Source organism: Rana temporaria, chromosome 1 (assembly GCF_905171775.1).
Source record: "Rana temporaria chromosome 1, aRanTem1.1, whole genome shotgun sequence".
Taxonomy (NCBI): Eukaryota; Metazoa; Chordata; class Amphibia; order Anura; family Ranidae; genus Rana; species Rana temporaria.
This window is the reverse complement of record NC_053489.1, coordinates 239741642-239768775: the sequence shown is the minus strand read 5'-3', so window position 1 is coordinate 239768775 and position 27134 is coordinate 239741642. Positions and strand designations below refer to the sequence as shown.

The following is a 27134-nucleotide window of genomic DNA, read 5'->3' as shown; positions in this document are numbered from 1 at the left end:
GGAAGGTTCACCATCAGTTTGGATATAGTCACTTAAGAGGAAATGGATTTTATTTAACACTACAAGTTAACCCACAGGATTCAACCATATCCCTACCCATACTACTATCCAATTGGAGGACAGCGACACTTACCCAAATAACACACATCTATACCCCCAAAGGGGTTTTCAGGGACCGTTTTATAGGAATGGACCACAGTCCTGGACCAGTATAGCACCCAACAGCAGACTTTATACTATGTGCCAAGTTGAACACTGATGCAGTATCCAAAACGTTACAGGCTGTCCCCACATGGGGTCCAGGTATGGCTCCCATGGTTTGCGCTGATCCAGATGCATGGCTTCTATTTGTGGCATTGGGGAGTTGAATTCAAATAAGAAGAAAACCAAGGTGGTTAGACCCAGCGATTTCTCCATGAAGGAGATTAGGGCAATCACTTTAGAATACCATCAAGAGTGGGGTAGGGTTTTAGGACACGCATCCAGGGAGCATGTCCTCAAGCTTTGAGATGTCCAATCACCTGAAGGTATGAGCTCATAATCCAGTCTGAATATTTTGCCTGTGTCCTGTACAGTACAAGAGCATTACTCAAGAGCTTTTGCAACAAACTGGAATTTCTGCAATAACCATGGCAGCAGCAGGTATGTGCAGACACCATCAAGTACCTTGTAGGGCATATTATTAACCACTTCAATACCAGGCACTTCCCATCCTTCCTGCCCAAGCCAATTTTCAGCACTGTTTAATTGAAAATTACATGGTCATGCTACACCATACCCAAACTAAATCTTTTATAATTTTGTATGTTTTTCCCCCCAAACAGCTTTGTTGGTGGATTTGATTACCTCTGCGGTTTATTTTTGCTAAACCATTAAAAAAAAAAAACTAAACTAAAAAAGTGTGAAGTTATAAAATTTTGTAAATAAGTATCCTCCTTCACTGATAAGGTGGCACCAATGAGATGGCACTGAGGCGACAAATAAGCAGCACTGGTAGGAATTTGTTGGGCACTGATTGGCAGCTGCCTGGTGATCTAGGGGTCATACATGGTGGTCTGGTGTGGCATCCTGGGCAGACATTCAAGAGGAGCTGCGCTGATAATCAGCACAACCTTCTAAAAAAGGTTAGTTGAACTGGTGTTATTGCCCAAGTATATTAATGGCTTGGTGGGGTCTGGATTAAAGCTACTTTTTGGCCCTGGAAGCAAGTAGGCATGTAGAAAAGTCAAAACACCTATATATCTGTCTCATGTCAGCATCTCAGGGTGCTGAAACAGCCAAGAAATTAGAATTTTCAAAAATGGTTAGAAATGGCGGCCTCCATATTTGTAGTACAATTTCAGACAAGTACATAGATCAGAAAAGCAAGTGTCAGACCTAATCTACATACTTGTTAGTAAATTGCTAAAAACACACATGTACTGAACAGCACTAAAATCAGAAGCTATAAATCTGGGGATTGGTTTGCAGGTTTTTATTGTAATGTGGATGTCAACAAAACTTGTACAGGTTAGAATATAAAACATTCATGACTTCTCTTCAGTCATCTTGCAGGAAATTTTAAAACAAGATCACCGACCTTGTTGGACTCAAACTGCAAATGAAGAGACCCGCAAAAAAGGCCCAACACATTAGAACAAGCTTAGAAAGTACAATAGATCTTCATGGGCACACTACACTCCCTCCAGCCATATATTTTACCACAATGCTAAGTGCTGACAAAACCACTTCAGCAAAACCTTGTTTACAATTTACACACTGAAGAGCCTGCAAAGAAATGGATTCTTAATTAAAAAAAACAAAAACAAAAAACAAACATTGGTACTACCGTTAAATTTTCATTTTAATATCTCCACAAGTTGTGAATACTAAGGTACAGACAAAGAATAGTCATAATGTAACAATGGAGGAACTCCATGCTAGCATTATAAATATGGAATTATAAATTTAAAACATTTCTGGCTTAAAAAATAAATCTTGAGTAAAGGAGGCTTTCAACTTCTAGTAGGGTCTCTCCCTGCGCTCCTGGCGATGGTCACCCCTAGATAGAAGAAAACCAGCATTATTGGATGATCCAGGAAAGAGTGGGAGTTGGAATAAGTATTCTAAAAACTTGCTTACTTATCCATCTTGCCAGGGCCACCACGTCTTCCACCACCACCTCTTCCTCCCATTGGCTCCAAGAGAGGTCCTGGGGGACCAGGTGGTCCACCTCTCCTTCCTCCACCAAATCCTCGGTCCATTCCACGACCTCTAAAGCCTCCCCTGTCTCCTCCTCGTCCACCTCTAAACATACCAGGGCCACCACGGTCCATCAAACCTCTGCCTCCTCTCATGCCAGGACCGCCTCTACCTCTTTCGTTACCTGATGGAGGAAAGGGGGAAATTAAAAATAAGGATAGAAGGTGGCATAAACAAGCTAAACTGACAAGTAATGCAAGCCATATGCAATCACTGAGTATTTTTGCTTCTGCTGTGCTTAGCACTATTAAGACAGACCTACAGTTATGTAGCGATACTAAGTCAATCTTGTTAGCAAGCACCTCTGTAGGTTAGAGCAACACAAAAGGTAAGGAGCAGTTCTCATTTGAGCAACTAAAGTTTTCAGGAGTGGCAACAGATCTTTACAAACTGAGCAAAACGGGTCTTTGGCTGTACAGGATTTTAGAAGCCCTTGAAACTCAACATTGTCCCCTCCTAAAAGGTTAGAGACTTGAATACTTAAAGCGGAGGTCGAACCAAATGTTTATTTTATTTTTTAAAGTCAGCAGCTACAAATACTGCAGCTGTCTAAAATACGGACACTTAACTGTCCAGGGTGCCTGCGATGCCAGCAACCAAAAAAGAGCGCTCGGCTCGTGTGCTGCCGACGCCATCTTCGGTATGGGAATCAGGAAGTGAAACCTTACAGCTTCACTTCCCTATTGCACACACTTGACTCGTGCTGTGCGATTTCACTGGTCCCCGTGCGTCTCCCAGAAAACAGCGGGACGGGACGCGAAGGAAGTGGCATAGATACCCAAGCCACTCGCGGGTATCCATGCCCAGATGTGGGAGCAAACAACTTTATTAAACAGGCATCTGCTCCCCTGAAAGGTGGCAAATGTGACACCGGAGGGTTCCAAAAAGCAGAAGTTCTTTTGGGTGGAACTCCGCTTTAACTTATTCTTTTCTCCCATAAGTGATCTAAAAACACCTTGGGCTGTTGAAGCAATGCCTTGGCCACCTTGTGTACAAAAAAGGCCCTATATTGTACCTGATGCAACCACTGGCTTTGCACCTTAGAGAAGTAGTTTCACGAGAGTGGTCTTACAGATGGAGAGCTTTCCAACTCAAGAAAGCAAATGTTACAACTGTCTTCCCCAGACTAAAACGTTTCTTAGAGTGTGGGGGTAACCAAGGGCATTATTTTGCTGCTTTGAGTTGCCTACACAAATTGAACATGGTAGCAAGCAATCTTTCATGATCTCACAACAGTCCAGTTATTTCAGAATGATCACCGCATGCTGTGTGTACACCATACTCCTTAGGGCAGGGTTTGACAAATCTGCTTGGAATCTAGGAGCCAGTTAAAAAGTTAGGAGCCAGAAAACTTTGCGCAGAAGTGAACGCATACGTGAGTAGCGCCCGCATATGTAAACGGTGGTCAAACCACACATGTGAGGTATCGCCACGATTGGTAGAGCGAGAGCAATAATTCTAGCCCTAGACCTCCTCTAACTCAAAACATGCAACCTGTAGATTTAAAAGTTTGTCGCCATTCCACAAGCGAATGCAATTTTGAAGCGTGACATGTTGGGTATCAATTTACTTGGCGTAACATCTTTCACAATATAAAATAAAAAATTGGACTAACTTTACCGTTGTAAAGTGTATTTTTCCCCCCCAAAAAAAGTGCGCTTGTAAGACCGCTGCGCAAATATGGTGACAAAGTATTGCAACGACCGCCATTTTATTCTCTAGGGTGATATATATATATATAAAATGTTATATAGATATAAAAATAAATAGAGGTGAAAGAGGCCAAACAGGGAGATGAATTTTTTTAAATTCTTTTAAGGCCTCATTCACACTTGGCGGACTCAGTCACTACGGAGTCCGCCTGCTCAGCGGGAGATCAGTCCGCAGATCTCCGTTGAGCCGGCGGATGACAAGCTCCTCTCTGCTCACTAAGCGGGGAGGGGCTTGTCTGGCACCGCTGTCTCCTATGGAGCGATCTGATAAAAACGGACAGCATGTCCGTTTTCATCAGATCTTACCCGATCCGCATGGAGACGTGGCCCCATGTCGGTTTTTAGCGGGTCGGATGTCAGCGGACATGTCTCCGCTGACATCCGACGCTCCATAGCGATGCATGGAGCGGCCGTTCAGGGCCGTGACAGACGGACCCGAATGGCCCCAAGTGTGAATGAGGCCTAAGAAAACTTTTTTTTTTTTTTTTAAGTAAAAGTGCCATTAAAAAAAAAAAAAAAAAAAAAAAAACTATATGAAGCCATTTAAACCAGCTCCCCCCACTAGGCAAAAGGTGCCAGATGACAGCCACAATCACTTCCTGCTCTTCTCCACTTTGGGTAGGAGATGGGCAGGCAGTAAATCCAGGCAGAAATCCCATTAGTGTTGCCGGCTATCTCTTGTCATACCAGCGGCGACCACAAGATGGCACCAAACTACAGTAGGATATATAGGCCTGCAGTAGGCCGCAAAGCCGCGGCCTCAATTACCAGCCGGTTCTGCGCGGCGGGGAACGGAGACGCAGGATACCCCAGCTCACCAATTCTAGTCGCAATTGTGACCTGGCACCCGGGAATTGTTTAACTCGGCCTTAGGGAGCCATTTGTTTTTACCAGTCTAATTTTACCAGTTCTAAAAATGTGTTCACTCACTAGATTTACAAGCATAACTGAGCAACTAAAGTCTTCTTGTTCAAACAATGTGATGACCAGTAAATGGATTAACTTTTCAGTAGCAAGAGATTTGAAATTGCCCATGTATCTGCTCTAAAACCAGCTTTAGGCTGGGTTCACACTGATGCGAATTGGACGTGGAGAGCCGGTTCACACATCTCTGGGGCAGCTGTGGTCCACATTGGAAAAGTGTTGTGTGTCTTTGGCTCAGTTTCAGGTGCAAATTCAGACCCGATTCGCACCCGAATTGGTGTACAGGGATGCACCAGACCCCCTGCTGGGAACTGCAGCCGCATCAGTGTAAACCCAGCCTCAAGACTGCATGAGAGAAAGCAACGCTTTCCAAATGTATGATCAAAAGAAATTTGATAATGCAATCATGGTTTGAATTAAAAACCATTTGCTACTGGAAAATGAAACTAAAAAATGGTGATCTAAATCTAGAAAGTGTTCAATACCCAGATTTATAAATGGCATGTTACAAAACATACACACACTGGCAGAGCCCATGACAGATGATTCGGGGGATCTCATCAGGTAGACCCCGGAAAACACCAATTGTAACATAATGGATGTTTTTGTGCTGTATGTCTAAAGCACGTCAGAATTTCAGCTCTGTTATATGTAAATGCTACCAAGAAAGCTAGAAACCCTAAATTGTGCAAAACAATGCCCCTTTTAAATGTCAGTGCTGACGACATCTGTCAAAACTTCTTTCAGAACCAATTTTCAGGCAGTCATGCAACTATGTCTGAAAAGTGATGTCAGGGACCCTGTGAGACTAATGCTCTGGCATGGGGGTCTCATGGCTGGCAAAGCATTTAGAATGGATAAAGCGTAATACAAAAAAAATAAAACACACACACTTTTTAGCAGGATTCCATATTATTTCAGAAATGAGCAAGGGTTCAAAATGATTTCAATCGCGCTGTTATGGAGCAGATTCAAAGTTAATTCAGTACAGTAAAGAAAGTTACCTGGGGGTGGGAATGGAGGAGGACAGAAGCCTTCAGGTTTTGGAGCCTTACACTGATTACACTCTGTTCGCCAGGCAAAGTTCTGATTACCACAACCACTGAAAAAAAATAAAAATAAAGCCCATTAACAACTCCAGAACGAGAAAAATCTCTACATTTTAACTTAACAATTCATGCATTATTAAAGTTGGCCTATGATACATACGGGTTTGGACACTGCCAGTCTCCAGCTCTGTGCTGCACATTGGGCCCACTGACAGGGCTGCCACGCGGACCACCACGTGGCCCTCCTCGCATAAATCCACCACGGTCCCCTCCTCTGCCAACCATTCTTGGCATGGGACCTGAAATTAGAAAATGTATTAAAGTAGTCAGTCACTGCCAAATACTTGAAAGACAAAGTTAACATACAGGGAACTAAATGTAAAAGCTTTGATTGCACAATACCAACCTCCCCTAAGAAGTGGGGGTCCACCCCCACGACCATCACGTGGCAATAATCCACCCCTCATGCTAGTTGGAGCCTTCTTCCGAGCCAAAGACACTTTCAGTTTATTTCCTTGAAATTCTTTTCCTGTACCAAAGACAAATTAGATTTTGTTCATGCGACACTTTGAAAAAGAAATGGTCTCTTGTAATGGGATTTTGAAATGAAAAACTTTATGGTAAGGGACCAAAGCAAAAATGTGTACAAGGATATGGCTGCAGCAATAGGACATAAAACCGGTATTGTTATTCAAGCTGGCGATTCACCAACTGATCATAGTCCCAGCAGCGGAAACCACTGCTTAAACTGATCCAGCAGTTGCTGGTCACAGACATGAGCAGAGGCAAAATGTATCTGGCCACCTCTATTGCCTAGGAGGATCACAGCAACATATCACTTCCAGCCCAATGTAAACAAGGACAATTTTTTTTTAAAGCACTAGGACTCACCGATTTTGGCCCTGTAAGCAAGTGGTTAAACTACTTACAGACCGGAAGATTGCTTTAACTGACAATTGCGTTGTGGTGCGGCGATGTATCTGAACAAAATTTACGTTTTTTCCCCACAAATAGAGTTTGTGGTATTTGATCACTTCTGCAGTTTTTATTTTGCTATAATATCCCAATAAAATTTAATTTCATCAGTTTAGGCCAATATGTAATCTACATATTTGAGGGAAACAAAACAAAGACGCAAGCGTATATTGATTGGTTTGCGCAAAAGTTATAACGTCTGCAAAATAGGGGTAGATTTATGGCTTTTTACTAGTAATGGCGGCGACCTGCAATTTTTAGCAGGACCGCAACATCGCGGCAGACAAAACTGACACTTTTTTGGAACTAGTGACATTTATATAGGGATCAGCACTATAAAAATTCAGATTACCATGTAAACTTCACTGGCAGGATAGGGGTTAACACTAGGGGCGATCAAAGGGTTAAATGTGTTCCAAGGGGCCGGTGTTTCCAACGTGGGGGGTCAGGGACTGACTGGAGGAGAGATTGCTGTTCCTAATCACTATGAACAGCATATCTCTCCCTCTCCTGTCAGAGATCTGTTTACACAGAGTTCCACATCGGGTACCCCGCCGTGCAGTGGGCGAGCACCTACTATGGCTCTTAAAGGAGCCAACATACATCTACGGCGATTTGTGGAATGAGTCGACCTGCCGCAGTATGACAGCAGCTGGTGGTTAGACAGTTTATGTCCCATTAGACGGAACGGAAAAACAATATATATATATATAACGTTTCCAACAAGATTTAAGCTTCCAACTTGACCTAAAGTTTAAACATCTAAAAACTGAACTAAGCAGGCTGTTTTATTGCAGAAGAGACTTTGTATGTCTCCTTGGCAATAAATAAACCTAACTGCCCAGATCTTTCATAAATTAAGGTTTTACAAATACTGGAAAATAAAAATACATAACATTTACCATCACATAGTTCCACAGCACTTTTAGCTGAAGGCATGTCTTCAAATGAAAATGTTCCATCACCCTTTGGTTTTCCAGTTTCCTTGTCCGTAAAAATGTTTACTAGTGGCTGCCCAGTTCTTTTGTTGATCTATGCAAGTTAAAACATTTATGAGTTAATCTCATGCCAAAACACAACACAAATAACTTTATGCTTTGCTATAAATGGGGTACAATCACAATTCGCTATAACAAAAACCGCCTACATACCACTTTCTATAAAGGTATTTTGAGATTCCCCTCAACGTGGTGCTGAATTTAAAGATTTTTCTCTAAAAAAACACATCCAAGCCCCTTCGTACTACTTTAAGGTAAGCACATAAGTTGTATTGCAAACAGTAAAATGAGCATTGAACACGTCAAACTATATTTTGCCATTGACATGAAGTTTTTACCACAGGGAAAAGTATTGAACACGCCAACTGAAATACTTTGTGCAAAATCTTTTGCCAATGGCTTCAAAACGCCTCCAGTATGGCAAAACTAGTCGCATGCATTGCTCAGGTGTGATTTTGACCCATTATACCAGTGTGGGCCTCTGAACTTCTATTATATTCAAGTCGGGTGATTGACTGGGCCATTCTAGCACCTTTATTCCCTTTGAAATTAATGGAGTTTCCTTGGCTTTGTGTTTGGGATCATTGTCTTGCTAAAATGTCCACCCTCGTTTTATCATCCTGTTAGATTTTTTTTATCAAGGATGTATTGGTATATTTTTCCCATTCATACTTAAATGATATAAAGTTTGCCAGTACTGTATGGCCAAAAACGGCTATGCACCATGATGATAGAGCGTCGCTGTTGGTATTGGCGTTTTTGGGGTAATGTGCAGTGCCATTTGACCTCCAAACATAGAGTGTAATATGGCATCCAAAGAGTTCAATTTTGGTCTCATCTGACCAGACTATATTCTCCCAGTATTTCACAGGCTTGTCTAAATGTTGTGCAGCAATTGCTAGAGCAGCAATTGTTAGAGCTTCAACATGCTTTTTTTATTTCAGCATTGAGTCGTGGTGAGCAAGCCATGACGGTTGAGTATTACTTTATTTAAAACAATTGTACCTGCCCATTCCAGGTCTTTCTGAAGTTCAAGTGGTCCTCGACTCTTGCACAACTTCTGGTAACGCTCTTTACTGTCAGAAATCTAGCGAGGAGCACCTGGTCGTGGCCAGCTTATGGCGAGTTAATGTTCTTTGACTGAACCAGCTGATATTAATTTGCAATTACTGAAATATTTCAGCTAGTGTTGGCTTTCCATGCCTTTTTGCACCTCCCTTTTACATGTTCAATACTTTCAATATATTGACCTAAAAAAATGATGACACGTTAAATATTTTAAAGCGGAGTTCCACCCAAAAGTGGAACTTCCGCTTTAAGCACTCCTCGCCCCCTTACATGCCACATTTGGCATGTAATTTGGGGGGGGGGGGGGGGGGGAGTAGGGGGTTCGATAGGAGTGGGACTTTCTGTCCCACCTCCTCGGCGACTCTTGCCTTAGGCGGCCTTTCCTCTAGGCTTTTTCCTGGGACACGCGACAGGTCCCAGGAGATCACCCATCCACTCAGGGAGCGCAGTGCGTGCCCTGCCGTGAAGCCGAAAGCCGTCACGGCCAGGTACCCACAATGAATTCTACTTTAAAGAACCGAGAAAGAAAAAAAACACGCACACGGGCTTAGCTGGGAGATTTTCAGGATTTCCAATACCCATTCTGAATCTACAGGTAGGTGTTAAATTACAATTTGCAATGCTATTAAAATGTAGTAGAAAATGAAATGCTTTCTATTGACACCAAGCAAAATTGGGTATATGGGAAGAATTATAGCCTCAAAGGGACTGGCCTTCAACTTTGTTTGCTTCATGTTCATTCCTTTACTAGGGGTGCATAATCAAGCTGCATGTCTCAATGGACAATAAGGTTAGTTCACCCCAAAATGGGAGTAAAATGTTTATGCAAATAGAATATAGTCTTTGGACACTTTACAATCCCAGTACTAGAAAAGAAAAAGCCAAAGATCCCAGGACAGCCATTACACCTTAGCCATCACTTGCTTGCTTACCGAGACCTTGCGATATGTGATTTATCATGAATCTCTGCCAATTGCCCCTGTATAGCCAATGAAACTTGAATTATAAAGAAACTCTTGGTTGCAGGGTTTTGCTATAAAGGCTCAGTAACAAAGGCAAACTAAATCAGAGGGGCATAGAAGGCTTTGTGGCTTATAAAAATGTAATCAAGTAAAAACTGCCCAACAGGAATCCAGTATATATATTAAACATTCAGTATACTTGGGCATCACCCACCTTGGCCTCCCCACAGTTTTTAAAGAACTCCACCAACTCTTCAACAGTCACATTTTCATTCAGACCCTGCATGTAAATCGTAGTGTTCTCCGGTTCCTCTTCTGGTTCCATAGGGGGTACTAAAATTACAAAAAAAAAAATCTGTAATTTTTATTAAAGGAAAGATACCCCCTCCCCAGAAAGTAAGGGAATTTATTCACATTAAATTGCTTTTAGCCTCAAATCAGGAAAGAAAAATTAAGCTTAGTTGTTCAAAGTACCTCTGAATAACTCAAGGGCAAGCTAAAACCAGTATCCCCCCATCTACACAAGACCTTAAGTGGTTTTAAAGGCTCAAGGTTTGTTACATTCATGCAATCTACACATGGAGGAAAAATCAGGAGCAAACACGCACCAGTGCCTTCAGAGCAAGAGACTTGGCTACTGGCAGCACTGGCTGAAAAGCCAGGAACACTAGTGGGGAACCCAAAAAGGATAGGTGCTGTTCTGCACATAACCAATGCACAGAGCAGGCATTTAACGTTACTTTAAGACCCCTCACACTGGGGCGTGGGTTCGTTAGTGGTAAAGCGGCACTAGTTTTAGTGGCACTTTTAACCCCCGCTAGTGGCCGAGGAAAGAGTCAATTGCGCCCGTTTTGCGGCGCTTCAGCAGCGCTGTGTACAGTGCTCCACTGCCCCAAAGATGCTGCTTGCAGGACTTTCCTGTTCGTGCACTGCCCCATCGTGAAAGCACTCGGGCTTGCACACTGGGGTGGCTTGAGGGGTGCTTTTCAGGCGCCTTTTTAGCGCAAACACCTGAAAAGCACCCCAGTGTGTGAGAGGGTCCAAGGCTGGAAAAACCTGCAGCAGGATCTGTAACAACCTACAGATTAAAGGACTGTCCTCAGGAATATGAAGACCATTCCACAACAAGCATCACAGTTCGTCATGACATACAACCAGTATCTTAGCAATACATACCGAAGTCAGGTTCAGGACCATCATCCAGAAGTCCTGAGAATTGAAAAATACAAGGAGAAGTTATTAACGAGAATAGATCGCCTGTGCAACACAAACATTAACAACCAAAATCTACAAAATAACACCATGAAAAATTGGGGTTCAAAAGGCACACAGAACAGGGGCATGAGAACCATTTTTGGTAGATGTGTGCTTTATAAAATACTTTAAGTCATGGGGGGGGATGGGGACTAAAAAAAATAAAATATAAATAAAAAAAAAAAAACAACAACATTTTGTATAGGGCACATTTACTGCTATAATAGATGTATTGTAGCAGTAAAAGGCCAGGCTTTTCTGAGGGGGCAGGGACACCTATGACCAACCAAATTTAAACCTTTGTGTGCCTAAGTGCACATAAGCTTTTGCACAAACTTGTGCAATTAAAAAAAAAAAAAAATTATATAAATTCATGAATACAACACTTCCCCAAATTACACATGTCTGGATTTGCTTGGGATTTTTGGTCTTCATTTTGTGTAACCAAATAACCATGTATACCCTTAAGTAATGCCGGCCAGACCCTTAAACTTTTGCACACAGTAACTTTTACACCATGTTTAGGTGTGACCAAAGTAAAAAAAAGTTAAAAATGTTTTTTTTTTTTTAAAGTCATAAAAAGGGAAAGGGAAAAAAACTGTTCAGTGTTACACTACCCATTTGTAATACTCAAAAACTTACCACCAGGCTTACTGAAGCCAGCTCGATCTCCACCGCTGCTGGGAGAATAAAGGTGAAGAAATGAAGGCCTTTTCCCTTTAAAGAGCCATAAAGCATTCTGGGCCTCGAAGGGGGTTCAAGGGTACAGAGCCGGCAGTGGCTTAACATGTCCATACAAAGCATCTGTCTCAGCGTGGCACTAATCTTCAAGTATGTTTGAATTTGATTCAACCTAAACATTTTAATATCTAAAAACAGACCTTTCTACTAAGTGGGCTCAAATAAAACTCAAGTGTCTGTATTAAGCGTGCAATGCTCATCTCACGATTTACTAATCCAACCGCTGTAAAAATGTGAACTCTGCAAACACTGCATGTGTAGAGAACCAACATGTGTAGAGAACCAACATGTGCAGTAACCCCCCCCCCCCCCCCCCACACACACTCAGGCGGACACTGGTTAAATTACAGTCAGCAGCATTAAACATGTACAACCTCCATTAACCAGCAGAGCCACAATGGAAATATAAAGAACCACAATGCAGTAGTGCATTACCCATCCTAATGGTTTTCTTCACCAGCTTGCACAAGGTGTAAGACAATATTGTTAAAACATGGAGGTTGTCAAACATGTTAATGCATGCAACATTGTTGGGCAATAAGTTGGGGCTTTTTGAAATGCTTATGTATCCATCTGACTAAGCTTTTATACAACCAGGGTATAGAACTATAGCAAAGGCTATGCACAAAACAAAAAGGGGCTTATGATTAAATATCTATATGCCAGAATAGAAATATAGGAGGAGCTGGAGGAGCTGCAGAATTTCTGAAGGTGCATCATTTAGAATCCTCCTCCAGCTTGCATCTAACCCACAAAAAGCAAGTGCATATGAAGTATCGCAACACCTAATAGGCACATTTTTTTTTCCAGGTCAACCCATGTAGTTTAGGACGAGTAGATCAACTCTAGATAAAGCCATTCATAAAGGTCACAGATTGCTTTTAATACTTCTATCCTGTCAGGTCGTTTTTGGGCAACATAAGTAAAACTTATCCCACTGTAGAAGCATTGCACCTTTAATACTCATATCTGCATCTTTAAATTATAATTATCATTGTAGCTTTCAGCTCTTAAACACCATACAAAAGAAAGTTACAAAAATTGTAAACTAGACAAATTACAGTGTACTAACTGACCATTTTGGTTACATTTTAGTCTAAAAGTTACAATTTACAGAACACTTTTATATTTAGGGCTGAAAAATTAGCAAATTCTCCTCTCCATTTAGACACCGAGTCCCACTTTTCATTATGCTGCCGGCTGAGAGTAATTTATAGAACTGAAGTGTATACAACGCTCTCACTTTGTAACCTGTGGCATATAAATTTGACAAAGCATGTTAAAATAAGGGATTTTCATGTACAACCAACAACAAAACATCCAAAAAAAATAATTCAAGAAAAAAGCATTTATGTGGTATTCACTTGAGCCAAATACATTACCTACCTTGTGACATCTCTGAAAAACCTGCCCACTGGATAAGTTATGCAGATTACATAATTTCTGCTTACACCAACGGGCTAAATTATAAATCCATGCATCTTCACATTCTAAAGTTAAACCCACTAATGTTTTGTGATGTCACATCGAACTACGGCAAGACTAATCAAATCTGTTAAAAAATGTGCATGAAAATTTTTTCTCTTTAGAAAATCTAAAAGAAAAAAAAACGATATTACAAATTCTATGCAGGAAGGCTTTTCAGAGGTTTTAGCTACAGGCAGTTTAATAAACCCTTAATGCATAAGCGTTTAAGGAAAAATATAAAAAAAGTGTAGGTACTGAATGACTTCTTAAATGGCTCCACAAGTGAATTCATTAACACAAGCTGCACAGACAATGCAGTACAATATGGCCTTCGTTTAGAGCAGTAAAAAAAAAAAAATGAAAGCCAAAAGGACTGCAGAGCTCTGTGCAGCTTTACATGAACATGTATACTTACAGAAACCCACTTTTAACAATTACTGAAGTGTAAGGGATGAGAGACACTCATGTCAAAGCCTCCCAAACAAATGACCTTTAAACCCAGATACCCCTAATAGTGCTGCTCTGAAAGGTAAAAAAAACAAAGCCATTAATAAGCAATAACCACTACGATTTTATTATTGACCCTTCCTTATGTGACTGTTCAGAACAGCACACTGGGGCCAAGTACACACTGTTCCAAAATGCAATTCAAGGATCCGAATGAGAGCTTGAACAGGAAGTAAGGACTGTTTGAATAAAATTAGAGTAGAGCTTGCAAAGAAGAAGGAGAAAAAAAAAAAAGGCCGATGTTACGGACTTCTTAATGCTTGGCAGTTAAAATAGAGACCAAAGCTTAGCAATGGACTAAGACTAAACCTATTTTATAAAAGAAGTCCTGTGTCTTATCCTGCTGGGTGTCCAGCAATGATGCGAGTAGCCTGCAATGCCAGACAAGTTACCAGTGAACAATTTGCTATTGGATAGACAAAGCAGATCAGTTTTGTTTGGGAAGTTGCCTTTATCAAAAAGTAACTTCAATACCAAAGACAATAAAAAATTCACTCTGACACTGAAAACTTTCAGGCTTTGCAAGCCCATTAAAAATAAAAAGCACGTCTGTGCTGCACTCAGATGTTTGTTTTCAAATCATTAAGATGACTCCATCTAGAGGGATATAAAGGTTAATCCTTAAATAGTAGCTTTGTTCTTACCCCATGCCTCCGCGGCCTCCCCTACCGCCACGGTTCATGCCACCTCTGTCATACATGCCCCGGCCCCTACCGCGGGAATCCGAGCCTCCAGAGTTGCGGCCTTCAGGACCAGAATAACCTTGGTGGGGTTCCTGACCATAAGAGCCTTTGTTATTTGAGTGGTCTTGACGATAACTACCTAAACAGCCAACAAAAAAAGTGATACATTTGTTTTAGAGAAACAGACTGTAAATTGTATGGAAGAATAAAGACTGGTACAAATTGGTTAATATAAAGCTTGTCACATTGCAGTGCAGGAGTTCCATGTGTAGAATTTAACAAAGCACAAATGCTTTGGAAAATTGCTGTGCAAATACTTTGTGGGAAATAAAAAGTTGCAACGACCGCCATCTCTAGGGTGTTTGCTAAAAAAACATGTTTGGGGGTTTCATATAATTTTCTAGCAAAAATTATGATTTTTTTTACATACGAGAGAAGTGTCAACATTGGCCTGGGTGGCAAATCAGCCTTGAGTTTCCAAATAGAAAACATTTAGTAGATTAGCTCATAAGAGCTGGGAAAGACTACTTCAATCATTGATCGTCCTAAAACACCCGATCAATTCAGTGGTCAAAAGGGCATACTTTGGTTGGACATGGCATGAATTGTTGCTGTAAAAAGAAAGCCTGTTGAATGTGAGTAATCACTAAGCAGTGAAAGCTTATCTGCACAAATCAGTCAGTTTTGGCATAATCTACTTATCCAGATAAATGCACACCATAAGACAAAATTATAACAGCCCTTAGTGCAATGGGAGACTTAAAAAATGGAAATATAAAACGACTTTCTGGCAGTGTAATGCTAGGCACACCTTACCTAGCATTCCCAAAAATACACTTAAAGATCACAGCATGCTCCAGAAGCCCCAAAGAACAGCAGTAAAGAAAAAGCATAAGCTGGTAATGTCCAAAAAACACTGTACATATTCGTTGTACCCAAGTCACTTGTTGCATGGGGTAGTCGACTAGGACCTGTAGTTGCTCTGACAGTAGGCCATGTTGGGCTGCATATTCTGAATTTTCACATCAAGTTTAGCAGCTTTTTTAAGGACCATTTAAAGCACTTGTGCACTGGCATCTTAGCACCTGCACTTTACCTAAAAAATGTTTAGTTTAAAACCAGATGCAAGGTTACCTTCCATTATGGATTGCCTTTACGGGTGAGTCTTACATTGGCGCATAATGGAAAAGAAAAAAAAAAAAGGGATTTTTGTACTCACCGTAAAATCCATTTCTCTGAGTTCATAGACGGACACAGCATTCTTTGACATTAGGGTTATATATAAATCTCCTGTTAGGAAGAAGCATAACCCTAACGTCAATGAAGGCTGTGTCCGTCTATGAACGAAAGAGAAAAAAGGATTTTTGTACTCACCGTAAAATCCATTTCTCTGAGTTCATAGACGGACACAGCCTTCATTGACCTTAGGGTTATGCTTCTTCCTACCAGGAGATTTAGATATAACCCTAATGTCAAAGAATGCTGTGTCCGTCTATGAACGAAAGAGAAAAAAAAAAAAAAAAAAAAAAAAAAAAAAAAGGGGCAGATTACATTTTGCGCCTTTTTACTCACTTTGCTGGCTATAGCCACTGCTCTGCTGCCCATACTGGCTGGGTGGTTGGCTGCCATAAGAGGACGAAGGTGGTGGATAGCTTGTAGGAGGTGGCTGTTGAGGTGGCTGCTGCTGTTGCTGCTGGTAACTGCTCTGTTGGCCATAACCACCTTGTTGCCCATAACTGCTTGGTTGGCCATAGCTACTCGGCTGTGAGTAGGAACTCTGCTGCCCATAGCTGCTCTGTTGAGTGTAAGAGCTTGGCTGGGAATAGGAACTCTGATCATAACTGGAAGGCTGCGATGTGGAATAACTGGGGAAGGAAAAAAAAAAAAACAATCAGTACAAGAACCAAATCTCAAGTTATATCATACACCAGCAATATTGAAGACTTTTTGCCCTTAAAGCAACCCCATAATTTCCCCTTGCAGACTGTCCAACCTTTTCACAGCCACCAACTTGTGTCATACAACTATAAAAAGGTTGAAGTGCAGCTATGAGATTTCAACATATCCCTAATAAAGAGCAAAATGGGTATGCTCTTGTCCCCCAGATGCCTATACTCCCCCCTCACTGCTTTGATCAGCTGCTAGAAGCGATGGAAATACCAGATGCCATTAGGTAGAAGCATGTGTGACTGCTGGTGCTTGGCCTAATGCTGTCCTTGGGGACAGGAAGCCTAGCACCAACAGGTAGTTTTCCCATGCTCCAGAAGCCCCATAGATCAGCAGGAAAATTAGAGTGAAGGCTGGTAACTGCCAAAAATATATATACATATTCTTTGTACCTAGTTGGTGGGTAAGATGGTGGCGCAGTCACTTGTTGCATAGGGTAGCTGGCTGGGACCTGGGGATAGCTGTAGCTGCTTTGACTGTAGCCCACACTGGGCTGTGCATATGCGGCTGTACTTGGTGGAGGTTGGCTTGTATCTGCTGGCTTGCTTCCATCTTGAGGTCTTAATAGAAAAAACCCATATATGTAACGCAAAGAGACTGATCGCAATATGACTTAAAAAAAATATTTTCTGTAATAAATGACTGTAGAGACATATTTGTTCATTACCTTGCTGGAGCAGTGGTTGCAGGTTGCTGTCCATAAGAAGGGTATGCTGGCTGAGCACCATAAGCAGTGGGCGCAGCATATGCAGCCTGGGTAGTGGCAGTAGTTGCAGTACTGCTGTCATAACTTGTTCCGTATCCTTGTATAGGCTGGCTATAGGCCTGGGGTGCTGCTGGAGCAGTATAGCCTAAAAAATTCCAGTAAAAGGAAGAAAAAGGGGGGGGGGGGGGGGGGAGAGAAACAGAAGTCGTCATTGTACAGTCACACTCTGTTTTTGTAAAATTACTATGGCGTGAGTGGTTCTTGTACACATTGTTGCATAGTTAATAGCTCTGTGCACTACAACACATTTCCCCTCGTTTTAGAGGAAATGGGTAGGTATGCATATAGATATAAAATGGTGAATGAGCATAGTAACCCTAAGATAGAGGTCTGTTCCTGCTAGAATCGCCAAGTGCAAGTAGCCTAAAGAAAAAAACAGGGTAGCCACCATATCAAAGGACTGATAAGGAACAATAAAAAGTTTGCCTGAATGGAGGGATACCTGTAAGAGGAGCTTAAAATAAAACCCATAAAGTCAACGTATTTAGTTGAGATCGGAAGAGGAAAAAAAACACTGCAGCTAATCGTAAGCCAGTGGCTTAGTTTCAACCTGCAACAGAAGTGCAGTTACTGGCAAGATCCCTTCAGGTAAGAATCTTGGTAGCAGATTTGCACAAGAACATTTTACTTGCACTGTATACAGTGAGGAATGCCAAATTTAGTAACATGTTTAGGGTTCACCTACAGTTTTGGGGTTTTATCTGCCAGAGTATTACACATGTTATACTGCATATTTTAGGCCTAAAGATTCGTTCATTTTCTGAAATCAGACACTGGAGAAAACAGTGGTAGTGTCAATTTATGCCACAAAATCTAAACAGTTTATCAACTATATTTTAGAAAAATAAAGATGTGCTGAGTAAATGGATATCCTACACATCAAACCTTAAACTTGCACCAACCTGTGAATAGGTGACAATTCCAGTACACAACATTCAATGCCGAGGCTTTAAAAGCACTTACAGGTCATCTATTTAGTTAGCCATAGGGGTTTTTTACACTGTTTCAGTACGATTATCCGGGACCACAGGCTCAGCATAGTGTACCGGCAGGTTGTGCGGATTGTCACAGACTGCATGCAGGAGACTGCATGCAGGAGACTGCATGCAGGAGACTGCATGCAGGAGACTGCATGCAGGAGACTGCATGCAGGAGACTGCATGCAGGAGACTGCATGCAGGAGACTGCATGCAGGAGACTGCATGCAGGAGACTGCATGCAGGAGACTGCATGCAGGACTTTTCCAGCGCTTTCAGGAAATGCACCAAAGCTGCACAATGTAATAAAAGTATATAGCAAAGTACAGGTAACCTGCAAGTACACTGCACCAGTTGGTGCCCAATGCATGCATTTATGGTCACGTGTCTCCTACGCATATGATAAGGGATCACATACTAAAACTAGTAATGCAACAAACCCTTTGGGATTTTTTTTTTTACCAATGGGATAGCTGCTTGATCAGTCCCAACTAAAAGCTGTCAGCTTGTAATGCTTACAGACAATGCCAATGCTGCAGCAGCGGGGAGTGTTTGCGCTTTCACAATGACACAGATTGTTACACTGCAAGGCTTGCTGCTACCCAAGCCTTCACATTCCCCATTCGTGAACAAAGCAGTCCAACCATTTATTGGGTTACAATTAGGGCTGCAACTAACGATTATTTTCATAATCGATTAGTTGGCCGATTATGGTTTTGATTAATCGGATAATAGCCTTAAAAAAAATTGCATTTTTTTGGGCCAATTTTTTGTTGGGCAGATTACAAAAACACAAATTGCTACAAAAACACATTACATGCTTTTCTGCAGCTTCTCCATTGAAGTATATTGAACCAAAAACAAAATGGCACCGTTGTGTTAAAAAGTCCTTGCCCTTTCCAAATACGCAGCAGCAGCTGAAAAAAAATCATGGATGTGAACGTGTCCCATAGGAAAACGTGTAATTGAACTGTAGTGTGGTTCTGCAAAAAGCACCAAAAAACAGGTGTAAACCCAGGCCTGAGATGTTTAGTAACATAATGGGGTTAAAAAAAATAAAAATAAAGTACAAAAAGAGCGAATAATCGCTACTGTAAGGGGTTAATTTTTTTACTGTGGGACAGTGAAATATTTACAGTAGCAATTTTGCACTATAAAGGGACAATTTTAGTTTTAACCCCTTTATGTTACTGGCTGACCGATTATGAAAATTGTAATAGATTATTTTCATAATCGATTAGTTGTTTCGGCCCTAGTTACAATGTGCACGTGATCTAGAGCAGTGGTTCTAAACTCCTGTCCTCAGCACTCACTAACAGGCCAGGTTTTCAAGATAATACATCACAGTTGAAAATTGCATATTATAATAGCTCAATCTTACCAGCAGGAGGCTGTGCATAAGCAGTAGCATAGGCTGACTGACCATAAGTGGCAGTGGTTTGTGCCTGCGTGTAACTGGCATCAGTAGGTTGCCCATAAGTGCCATAACCCGGCTGTCCATAGGTTGCCTAAAAAAAAAAAAAAAATTGAGTGCTATTGAATACAGCAAAAAAGAAAAAAAAAAGCTAACGGCAAATTCAAAATGTAAGAAGGTCAGAGCTACATGAATAAAAGTACTTCTGTGCAAAGTCAAAACATTTAATACATCTATGCAATGCATGCACCTTTTCCATATTTTGTCCCTTTACAAACATTGCAAGGACAGAAAAATATATGATCCGCCATATTATAGTGACAACCATGTCTTTTCAGCACCGGCATCTTCACTGGGCACCCAGCTGTGGCTTCACAGCCGTGTGCTGTGAATGGCAATCTTCTGGGACCTGTGATGTGTCCCAGGAAGATTGCAGGGGGGGGATGTCAGGGGGTCACCGAACCAATTATTGGGTGAAACTCCACTTAAATGCGTTCCAGCGGCAAGCATAAACAGCTCCAACCGCTGTCTCGGGTCCTCATTGGATAGATGGCAGGAGCCATTGGCTGCCTTTGCCATCAAATGATGCGGGAGTCAGGGGCGGGGCCAAGACCTGCTGTCTGTCAATGGACGCAGCAGCACTCGGGACTTAAGTAGCCAGGAGTGCCTCCAGGGGACCCCAGAAAAGGAGGATCGGGCCACTGCAAAACCCTTGCACAGAAGAGGCAAGTATAACTTTTTCTTTATAACAAAACACCATACACAAACCTTTACAATCACTTTAAGGTTTTGATAAAGAAAAAAGTTTATCTTGATAGATTACACAAAGCAAGTCTGAGTCAATTTTTTTTTTTTTTTTTTTTTAACAATGCACCAACTACAGTGGGTATTTCAACATGAAGTTGAATTAGAGCTATAAATCTACAAGTCTGTCATACACTAAAAATGTGAACTATATTATATAAAGTCATGCTACAATAGAAACTCCATGGGGGAGATGTACCAAAACGGGTGCAGCCATGCTTAACCAGCTTCGGGGTTTAAGCCTCCATTCACATCGGCGTGATTTGAAATGTCAAATCGCAGCCTACTGCGACACTGCACAGATTTCCAAAAGTAGTTCCTGCACCATCTTTGGCAATTTCAGGGGCAATTTCAATAGACATCTGTTCATGAACCCACACAGACGCCTTTCAAATTAGCCCCAAACTCGCACTGAAATGGGGGGGGGGGGGGGTTGGAAATCGTGCGAGTTTAGATGAACTCACACGATTTCCAAACCTGCGTTGTGTGAACGAGGGCTTATTGTAAAAGCTTAAGTGAACAAGCTCAAAATAGAAGCAGATTGGGTACTATGCAGAGCTGCACCAACTGTAAAGCTTATTGTACACTCTGCTACATTTACAGTGGCTGTAGGAAAAGTCATCACAGCAAAAAATAAAAAAATGCATTTTTTGCTGTGAGGGGTGTTGAAGTTCACCTAAATGCAGCAGCTCCTGAACTCTGCTAATAGCCTGTGTACATTGACACATAGGCTTTTATGGAGTGGAGTTTAGGATCTTTGAGAAAAGAAAAAAGGGCCCCTAAACTCATCTTTAGGATTTGCTACTGTACATGAAGCCCAAATTTCCCACCACATGCTTGCAAAAAAACAAAACAAAAAAAAACACTATACTTGTCCTGATAAGAAAGTCCCACCATTTTACTACATGCATAAATGCCTCACATTTTAGAGAATAAATACCTGAGCAGTCTGTGTGTATCCTTGAGCTGGCTGGGCAGTATAAGCACTGTAGCTGGAAACAAGTAAAAAGCATTAAATGTATATAAAAGCACAAGCAAGAATAGATATCCCCCTGTCCCAATATGCTTAACAAAAATCATGGCCATCAAAAAAAGCAAACGCTTACCTCTGCTGGGCACCAGCCTGGCTGTAGGTGCTATAATCTACAAGAGAAATAAAAACATGTTAAAATGTGAATTGCCAACACAGGGTAAAAAAAAACACCCATGTGGAGAAGTTCCCCAAATTAGCCATCACAGTTTGAAAACAGTGCAGCTGTGCGAGACTCCACTGACAGTCGTGCCATTCATACACAACTCTGACTGAATGAACTACAAGTCCCGGCATCCATTGTGGCTCCCACTGCCAGCACTTCAGGAAAAGCAGCATTTGGTAGAAAAATGCTTGATGTGTGTTACGCTAGGGCACATTTAGCACCATTTCAATGGCCAGAATGTTGTCCAATTAAACTCAAGCAGCACCTTACACGGCTAAGTGCTCTTTCTATGTTTCTCTCCTGCCAGGAGAAAAGCATTTGGGAGAGCCAGGCACATGCCCAGTGTGCATATGGCCCAAGACAAGAGGTGTTAATGGCCAGATCACCAGGTTAAAAACCACCACATTTGATTGTTAAACTGCAATAGGTTACATTTTTGGTTTGGGGGTTTAATATCACTTTAACCACTTAAGGACCGCCCACCGCCAATATAAGTCAGCAGAATGGCACGGCTGGGCACAATCACGTACCTGTATGTGATTGTTAAATGCCCAGCCGTGGGCCAACCCCCCCCCCGGTCAGAAGCTCCGTGACCGCATCGCCGCCGGAATCCCGCAAGGGTAAAGGGAAAGGCGATCAATGACGTCACACATCCAGCCCCGCCCCTTCCAGTTAGAAACACATATGAGGTCACCTTTAACCCCCTAGTGGTTAACTCCCAAACTGCAATTGTCATTTTCACAGTAAACCATGCATTTTTATAGCACTTTTTGCTGTGAAAATTACAATGGTCCCAAAAATCTGTCAAAATTGTCAGATGTGTCCGCCATAATGTTGCAGTCACAAAAAAAAAAAAAAAAAAAAAAAAAAAGCATTAAAACTATCCCCTATTTTGTAAACGCTATAAATTTTGCGCAAACCAATCGAGAAACAATTATTGCGATTTTTTTTTATACCAAAAATAGGTAGAAGATAAATGTATCGGCTTAAAACTAAGGGAAAAAAAGTTTATATATTTTTGGGCGATATAGCAAAAAATAGTTTTCTTCAAAATTGTCGCTTTTTTGCGCAAAAAATAAAAACCGCAGAGGTGATCAAGTACCACCAAAAGAAAGCTCTATTTGTGGGGAAAAAAGGACGCCAATTTTGTTTGGGAGCCACGTCGCACGACCGCGCAATTGTCAGTTAAAGCGACGCAGTGCCGAATGGCAAAAAGGGGCCTGGTCCTTTACCTGCATATTTGCCCGGGTCTTAAGTGGTTAAGGAGTTCTCTAGTAATAGCATGAAGTTTCATATTGTAACTGCAGCATTGCAATACAACGTATATTCTTCTGACTGACCATAACACTAATGAGCAGTAGCTATGATTAAGCAGGGATACCACCTAGATCTGGAAAGTTATTTTAAGGATTGCTGAAAAAAAGCAAAAAAAAAAAAAAAAAAGCTGGTATGGAATACAACCATCTAAAAAGCGGCATTAAACCCAAAAAAAGGCATTATACTGCAACTTGCCAATTAGATCTGGTGGCGGAGCCCCTACTCGGAAGGAAGGAGCCCCTACTCGGAAGGAAGGAGCCCCAGGTGCACCTTTGTCAGCCTGGGGAGGGTTACATCAACTAGTAGAGTAATGCCTAATAAACATGATCAGAAAAAAAATCCCATGAAAAATCCCATTCAAAGCTATAGCTGAAAAAGCATACGATTTTCATTTAATCGTTAGAGCGGTCTGGCAAAAAAAAAATTTGATTCAGAAGACCAAAATCATGCATGCTCGTAAACAGAATACATTACAATAAAACACTCATGAGGTGGTATTCTGCCATACGAGAATTCTCATAACCCTCATTTTGGCTTGGAAACCAGCATGGGGGGGGGGGGGGGGGGGGGAAGCCATGAATGATCGTTTGCCCAATATTCTCATTGTGTGTACAAGGCTTTAGATGTGCTAACAAATTTTAAGCCAATCTTCAGCTACTACTTTATAACCAGTTAAAGAAAACAGCACCCCCAGGTTTTATATAAACAAAAGCGGATCATTGTAAGCACCCCAGTCAGTGGTAAATGGGTTGTCTCATTTCAGTAAGTTCTTTTGAAGACTTCATGGCTGCTGGATCACCAGGTGTAAAAAAAAAACGCAGCCATATCTAAGAACTGGCATGCTACAAAGTAACAGATTGCTTGTGAGTTCATACAGAATCATCACCATCGCTTTCCCTGGGTCATGTCCCATGATGCACTCCATACAACGGAATAAGGTACATCTCTCGCCTGCAATGTGTATGCAGGGGATTACATATACTGCACAATATGCCCATTCATAAAACCATGCGCATCGAATTATCAGCAAGTACACACTATGGTGTATAATCCTCCCTAGTGATGGGACCTCTACCGCCATACAGGTCGCACAGAGATAAAGGGCGGCCGGAAGCTGAGCTGGTCACTAGGGCGCCCCCCATAGATACAGGTCCGTCACACTGAGCGGCAGAAGCAGAGCTGGTCACTAGGCCGCTGCCGCCCCCACATAAATACAGGCCCGCCATACTGAGCGGGAGAAGCGGAGCTGGTCATTAGGCCACTCTCCCCCATACATACACATAAAGGCCGTTGTCCCCCACCCATACATAAATACAGGCCTGCCACACTGAGGGGCTGAGCAGGTCACTAGGCCGCTGTCCCCAACGCATACATAAATACAGGCCCGCCACACTGAGGGGCTGAGCTGGTCACTAGGCCGCTGCCCCCCACCCATACAGGCCCGTAACACTGAGGAGCTGAGCACTAGGCCGCTGCCTCCCATACATACACATAGATACAGGCCCGCCGCTGCCCCCATAAATACAGGCCCGCCACAACTAAGGGACTGAGCTGGTCAATAGGCCGCTCTCCCCCACCTATACATAAAAACAGGCCCGCCACACTGAGAAGCGGGAGACTTCGAAGTGAAAAATAGCACACCAACCCTGAAAGGCAGGCACTGCCGGCACCGGTATAAACGCTGGCGGGGGTTCGCTGGCCTGGTTCTCCATTGCCAACACGGCTTTGGCGCCTCGTGTATCCGGGCGGGACGCGGCGACGTGCCTGGCTGAGGCCTACAACTGTACAACCCGAACCCGCGCTCTACCGACTACGAGACAACGACTTCACCAAGAGCAGACCAAATGCTGCGTGAAATAAGCCGTCGAACGCGCAGCCCGCCCAATCAGCAATATTTCATCACGCGAGTAAAACTCGTTACTACTCACCGGTGGAAGCCATTTTGTGTGCCCTCGCCGTTTCAACGTCCGTGTAAGGGAAGGATGCCGCGCAGGCGCGGTACTCATCGGCTGGACTGTACCACTTTGTGTTTTGGGACGGGGGGAGGATCCGGGGACCTGCCTTTGCGTCACATTCAAAAGAAATACCAGGTGTGGTATCTTTGCGTCCAATTCTGTGTGGACGGTGAACGGGCTTTTTCAAGAGAGGAGAGAAGCTGCGTTAAGGTATTTGACACGGGCGTGTAATACTTCCCCCCCTGTAAGGGCGGTAGTGGTGTGATCCGTTGGAGGGTACAGTTACAGGGAGACACAGCGAGGGGCAAGGAAAGATGGCTGGGGAGGGAAATGCTATTGTCCTGGGCGGGTATTGTGTAACCTGTGTACATAGACCTTTGTTGTGCTTTGTATGGTGGTCTCTTATGTTCCTTTCTTTGTCAGTCATATGCCTGTACACACCACACCATATACACATGTGACACCATAGCAAAAGGAGTTAGTGAGAAGACACTTTGCTGTGTTACATTACATGGCCAAGCTGAGGTGGAATCTCATGAAAAAAATAGGGTACACTGCACCAATACCGCCTTCCTCAGACCAGGGAATCCTGAACCGTGAGCATAAACGGAAACAAAAGGGCGCAGAGGTCTAGCACATTCCCATATATTTATTCTGTGGTATCCTCCATTCACCCAAGATACTTTCTGACCACGGTAGACGTGACCACAGTGCCTGGGGCGGCGGTTGCCCTAGTTTTAGCACCGCTTTACCATCGTTTTTGCAGTGCTTTTCGGACGCTAGCGAGGCACTTTTAATCCCTGCTAGCAGCTGAAGAAGGGGTTTAAAGCGCCCGTGTTGCAGCACTTCGGAAGTGCTGCCCATTTATTTTAATGGGCAGGGGCGGTGTATACATCGGTCCCACACCACATCAAAGATGCTGCTTGCAGGACTTTTTTTCCCATCCCGCAAGCGCACCGCCCCAGTATGAAAGCACTCAGGCTTTCACACTGGGGAGGCATGAGAGGCAGTTTCCAGGCGCTATTTTCAGCGCTAAAACGACTGAAAAGCGCCTCAGTGTGAAAAGGGTCAAAAGCTTGCCCCAGTCCTAGGCATCCTCCAACTCTGGCCATTCTGATTTTAGACCACATAGAATGTTTACTGCAGTGGACACTTTATAGACTCTGAAGGTGTTTGGTTAGTTATTAAAGGGGTTGTAAGGGAAAAAAATGTTTTCCCTAAATAGCTTCCTTTACCTTAGTGCAGTCCTCCTTCACTTACCTCATCCTTCCATTTTGCTTTTAAATGTCCTTATTTCTTCTGAGAAATCCTCACTTCCTGTTCTTCTATCTGTAACCCACCACCGTAATGCAAGGCTCTCTTCCTGGTGTGGAGAAAGCCTCTTGGGGGGAGAGGGGGCGAGCAGGAGTGTCAGGACGCCCACTAACACACAGCTCCTTTCTCTATCTGCAAAGCAGAGAGTGTCCTGACTTGCCTGCTCGCCCCCTCCCCCCTCAAGAGGCTTTCTCCACACTAGGGAGAAAGCCTCGCATTACGGTGGTGAGTTACAGATAGAAGAACAGGAAGTGAGGATTTCTCAGAAGAAATAAGGACATTTAAAAGCAAAATGGAAGGATGAAGTAGGTGAAGGAGGACTGCACTAAGGTAAAGGAAGCTATTTAGGAAAAAAAAAAAATTCCTTTACAACTCCTTTATTCTTTCAAGTAATTTCTTACTCCATTGCATCACCTTGTGTACCTGGGTATCATTTCTGACACCACCCTGAGTTTTTTCTCATTAGAAAAAACTGTTGAGACTTTAACCACTTGCTTACCGGGCACATATACCCCCTCCTGCCCAGGTGAAATTTCAGCTTCTGGCACTGCGTCGCTTTAACTGACAATTGCGCGGTCATGCAACGCGGCTCCCAAACAAAATTTACGCCCTTTTTTTTCCCACAAATAGAGCTTTCTTTTGGTGGTATTTGATCACCTCTGCGGGTTTTTTTTTTTGCGCTATAAACAAAAAAAAGCAACAATTTTAAATATTTTTTACTTGTTGCTATAATAAATAGCCCAATTTTTTTTTCCAAAAAAAAAATGTTCTCAGTTTAGGTCGATACGTATTCTTCTACATATTTTTGGTAAAAAAAAAAAAATCGCAATAAGCGCTTACAAAATATGGGACAGAATTATTAT

At 42.4% G+C, this 27134-nt stretch overlaps 2 protein-coding genes across 7 annotated transcripts in view; one reads left to right on the top strand and one right to left on the bottom strand.

Annotated features, from left to right (window-relative positions):
- Positions 1 to 1459: 1459 nt before the first annotated feature.
- Positions 1460 to 25004, bottom strand: EWSR1 (EWS RNA binding protein 1). 6 transcript variants are annotated; one of them, XM_040351934.1, is made up of 17 exons: positions 24931 to 25004; positions 21596 to 21632; positions 21430 to 21481; positions 19653 to 19779; positions 17196 to 17379; positions 16921 to 17088; positions 16154 to 16446; positions 14543 to 14720; positions 11826 to 11863; positions 11106 to 11138; positions 10144 to 10262; positions 7804 to 7933; positions 6333 to 6455; positions 6087 to 6225; positions 5882 to 5979; positions 2122 to 2365; positions 1460 to 2041 (listed from the first exon to the last, which is right to left on the bottom strand). In XM_040351934.1, exons 1-17 carry the CDS (start codon positions 24941 to 24943, stop codon positions 2002 to 2004), a joined length of 2016 nt encoding a protein of 671 aa, XP_040207868.1. In that variant the 5' UTR covers positions 24944 to 25004; the 3' UTR covers positions 1460 to 2001. The 6 variants fall into 6 exon arrangements, with proteins under 6 accessions (XP_040207868.1, XP_040207869.1, XP_040207866.1 ...); XM_040351935.1 differs by having other exon boundaries at positions 11826 to 11860; XM_040351932.1 differs by lacking the exon at positions 24931 to 25004 and adding an exon at positions 24648 to 24729.
- RHBDD3 (rhomboid domain containing 3) overlaps positions 24996 to 27134 on the top strand; it is a 35028-nt gene continuing 32889 nt past the window's right edge. Inside the window, exon 1 of the mRNA XM_040351944.1 lies at positions 24996 to 25167. The gene's annotated coding sequence lies outside the window, so the exon portion shown is untranslated. The remainder of the gene's footprint in view (positions 25168 to 27134) is intronic.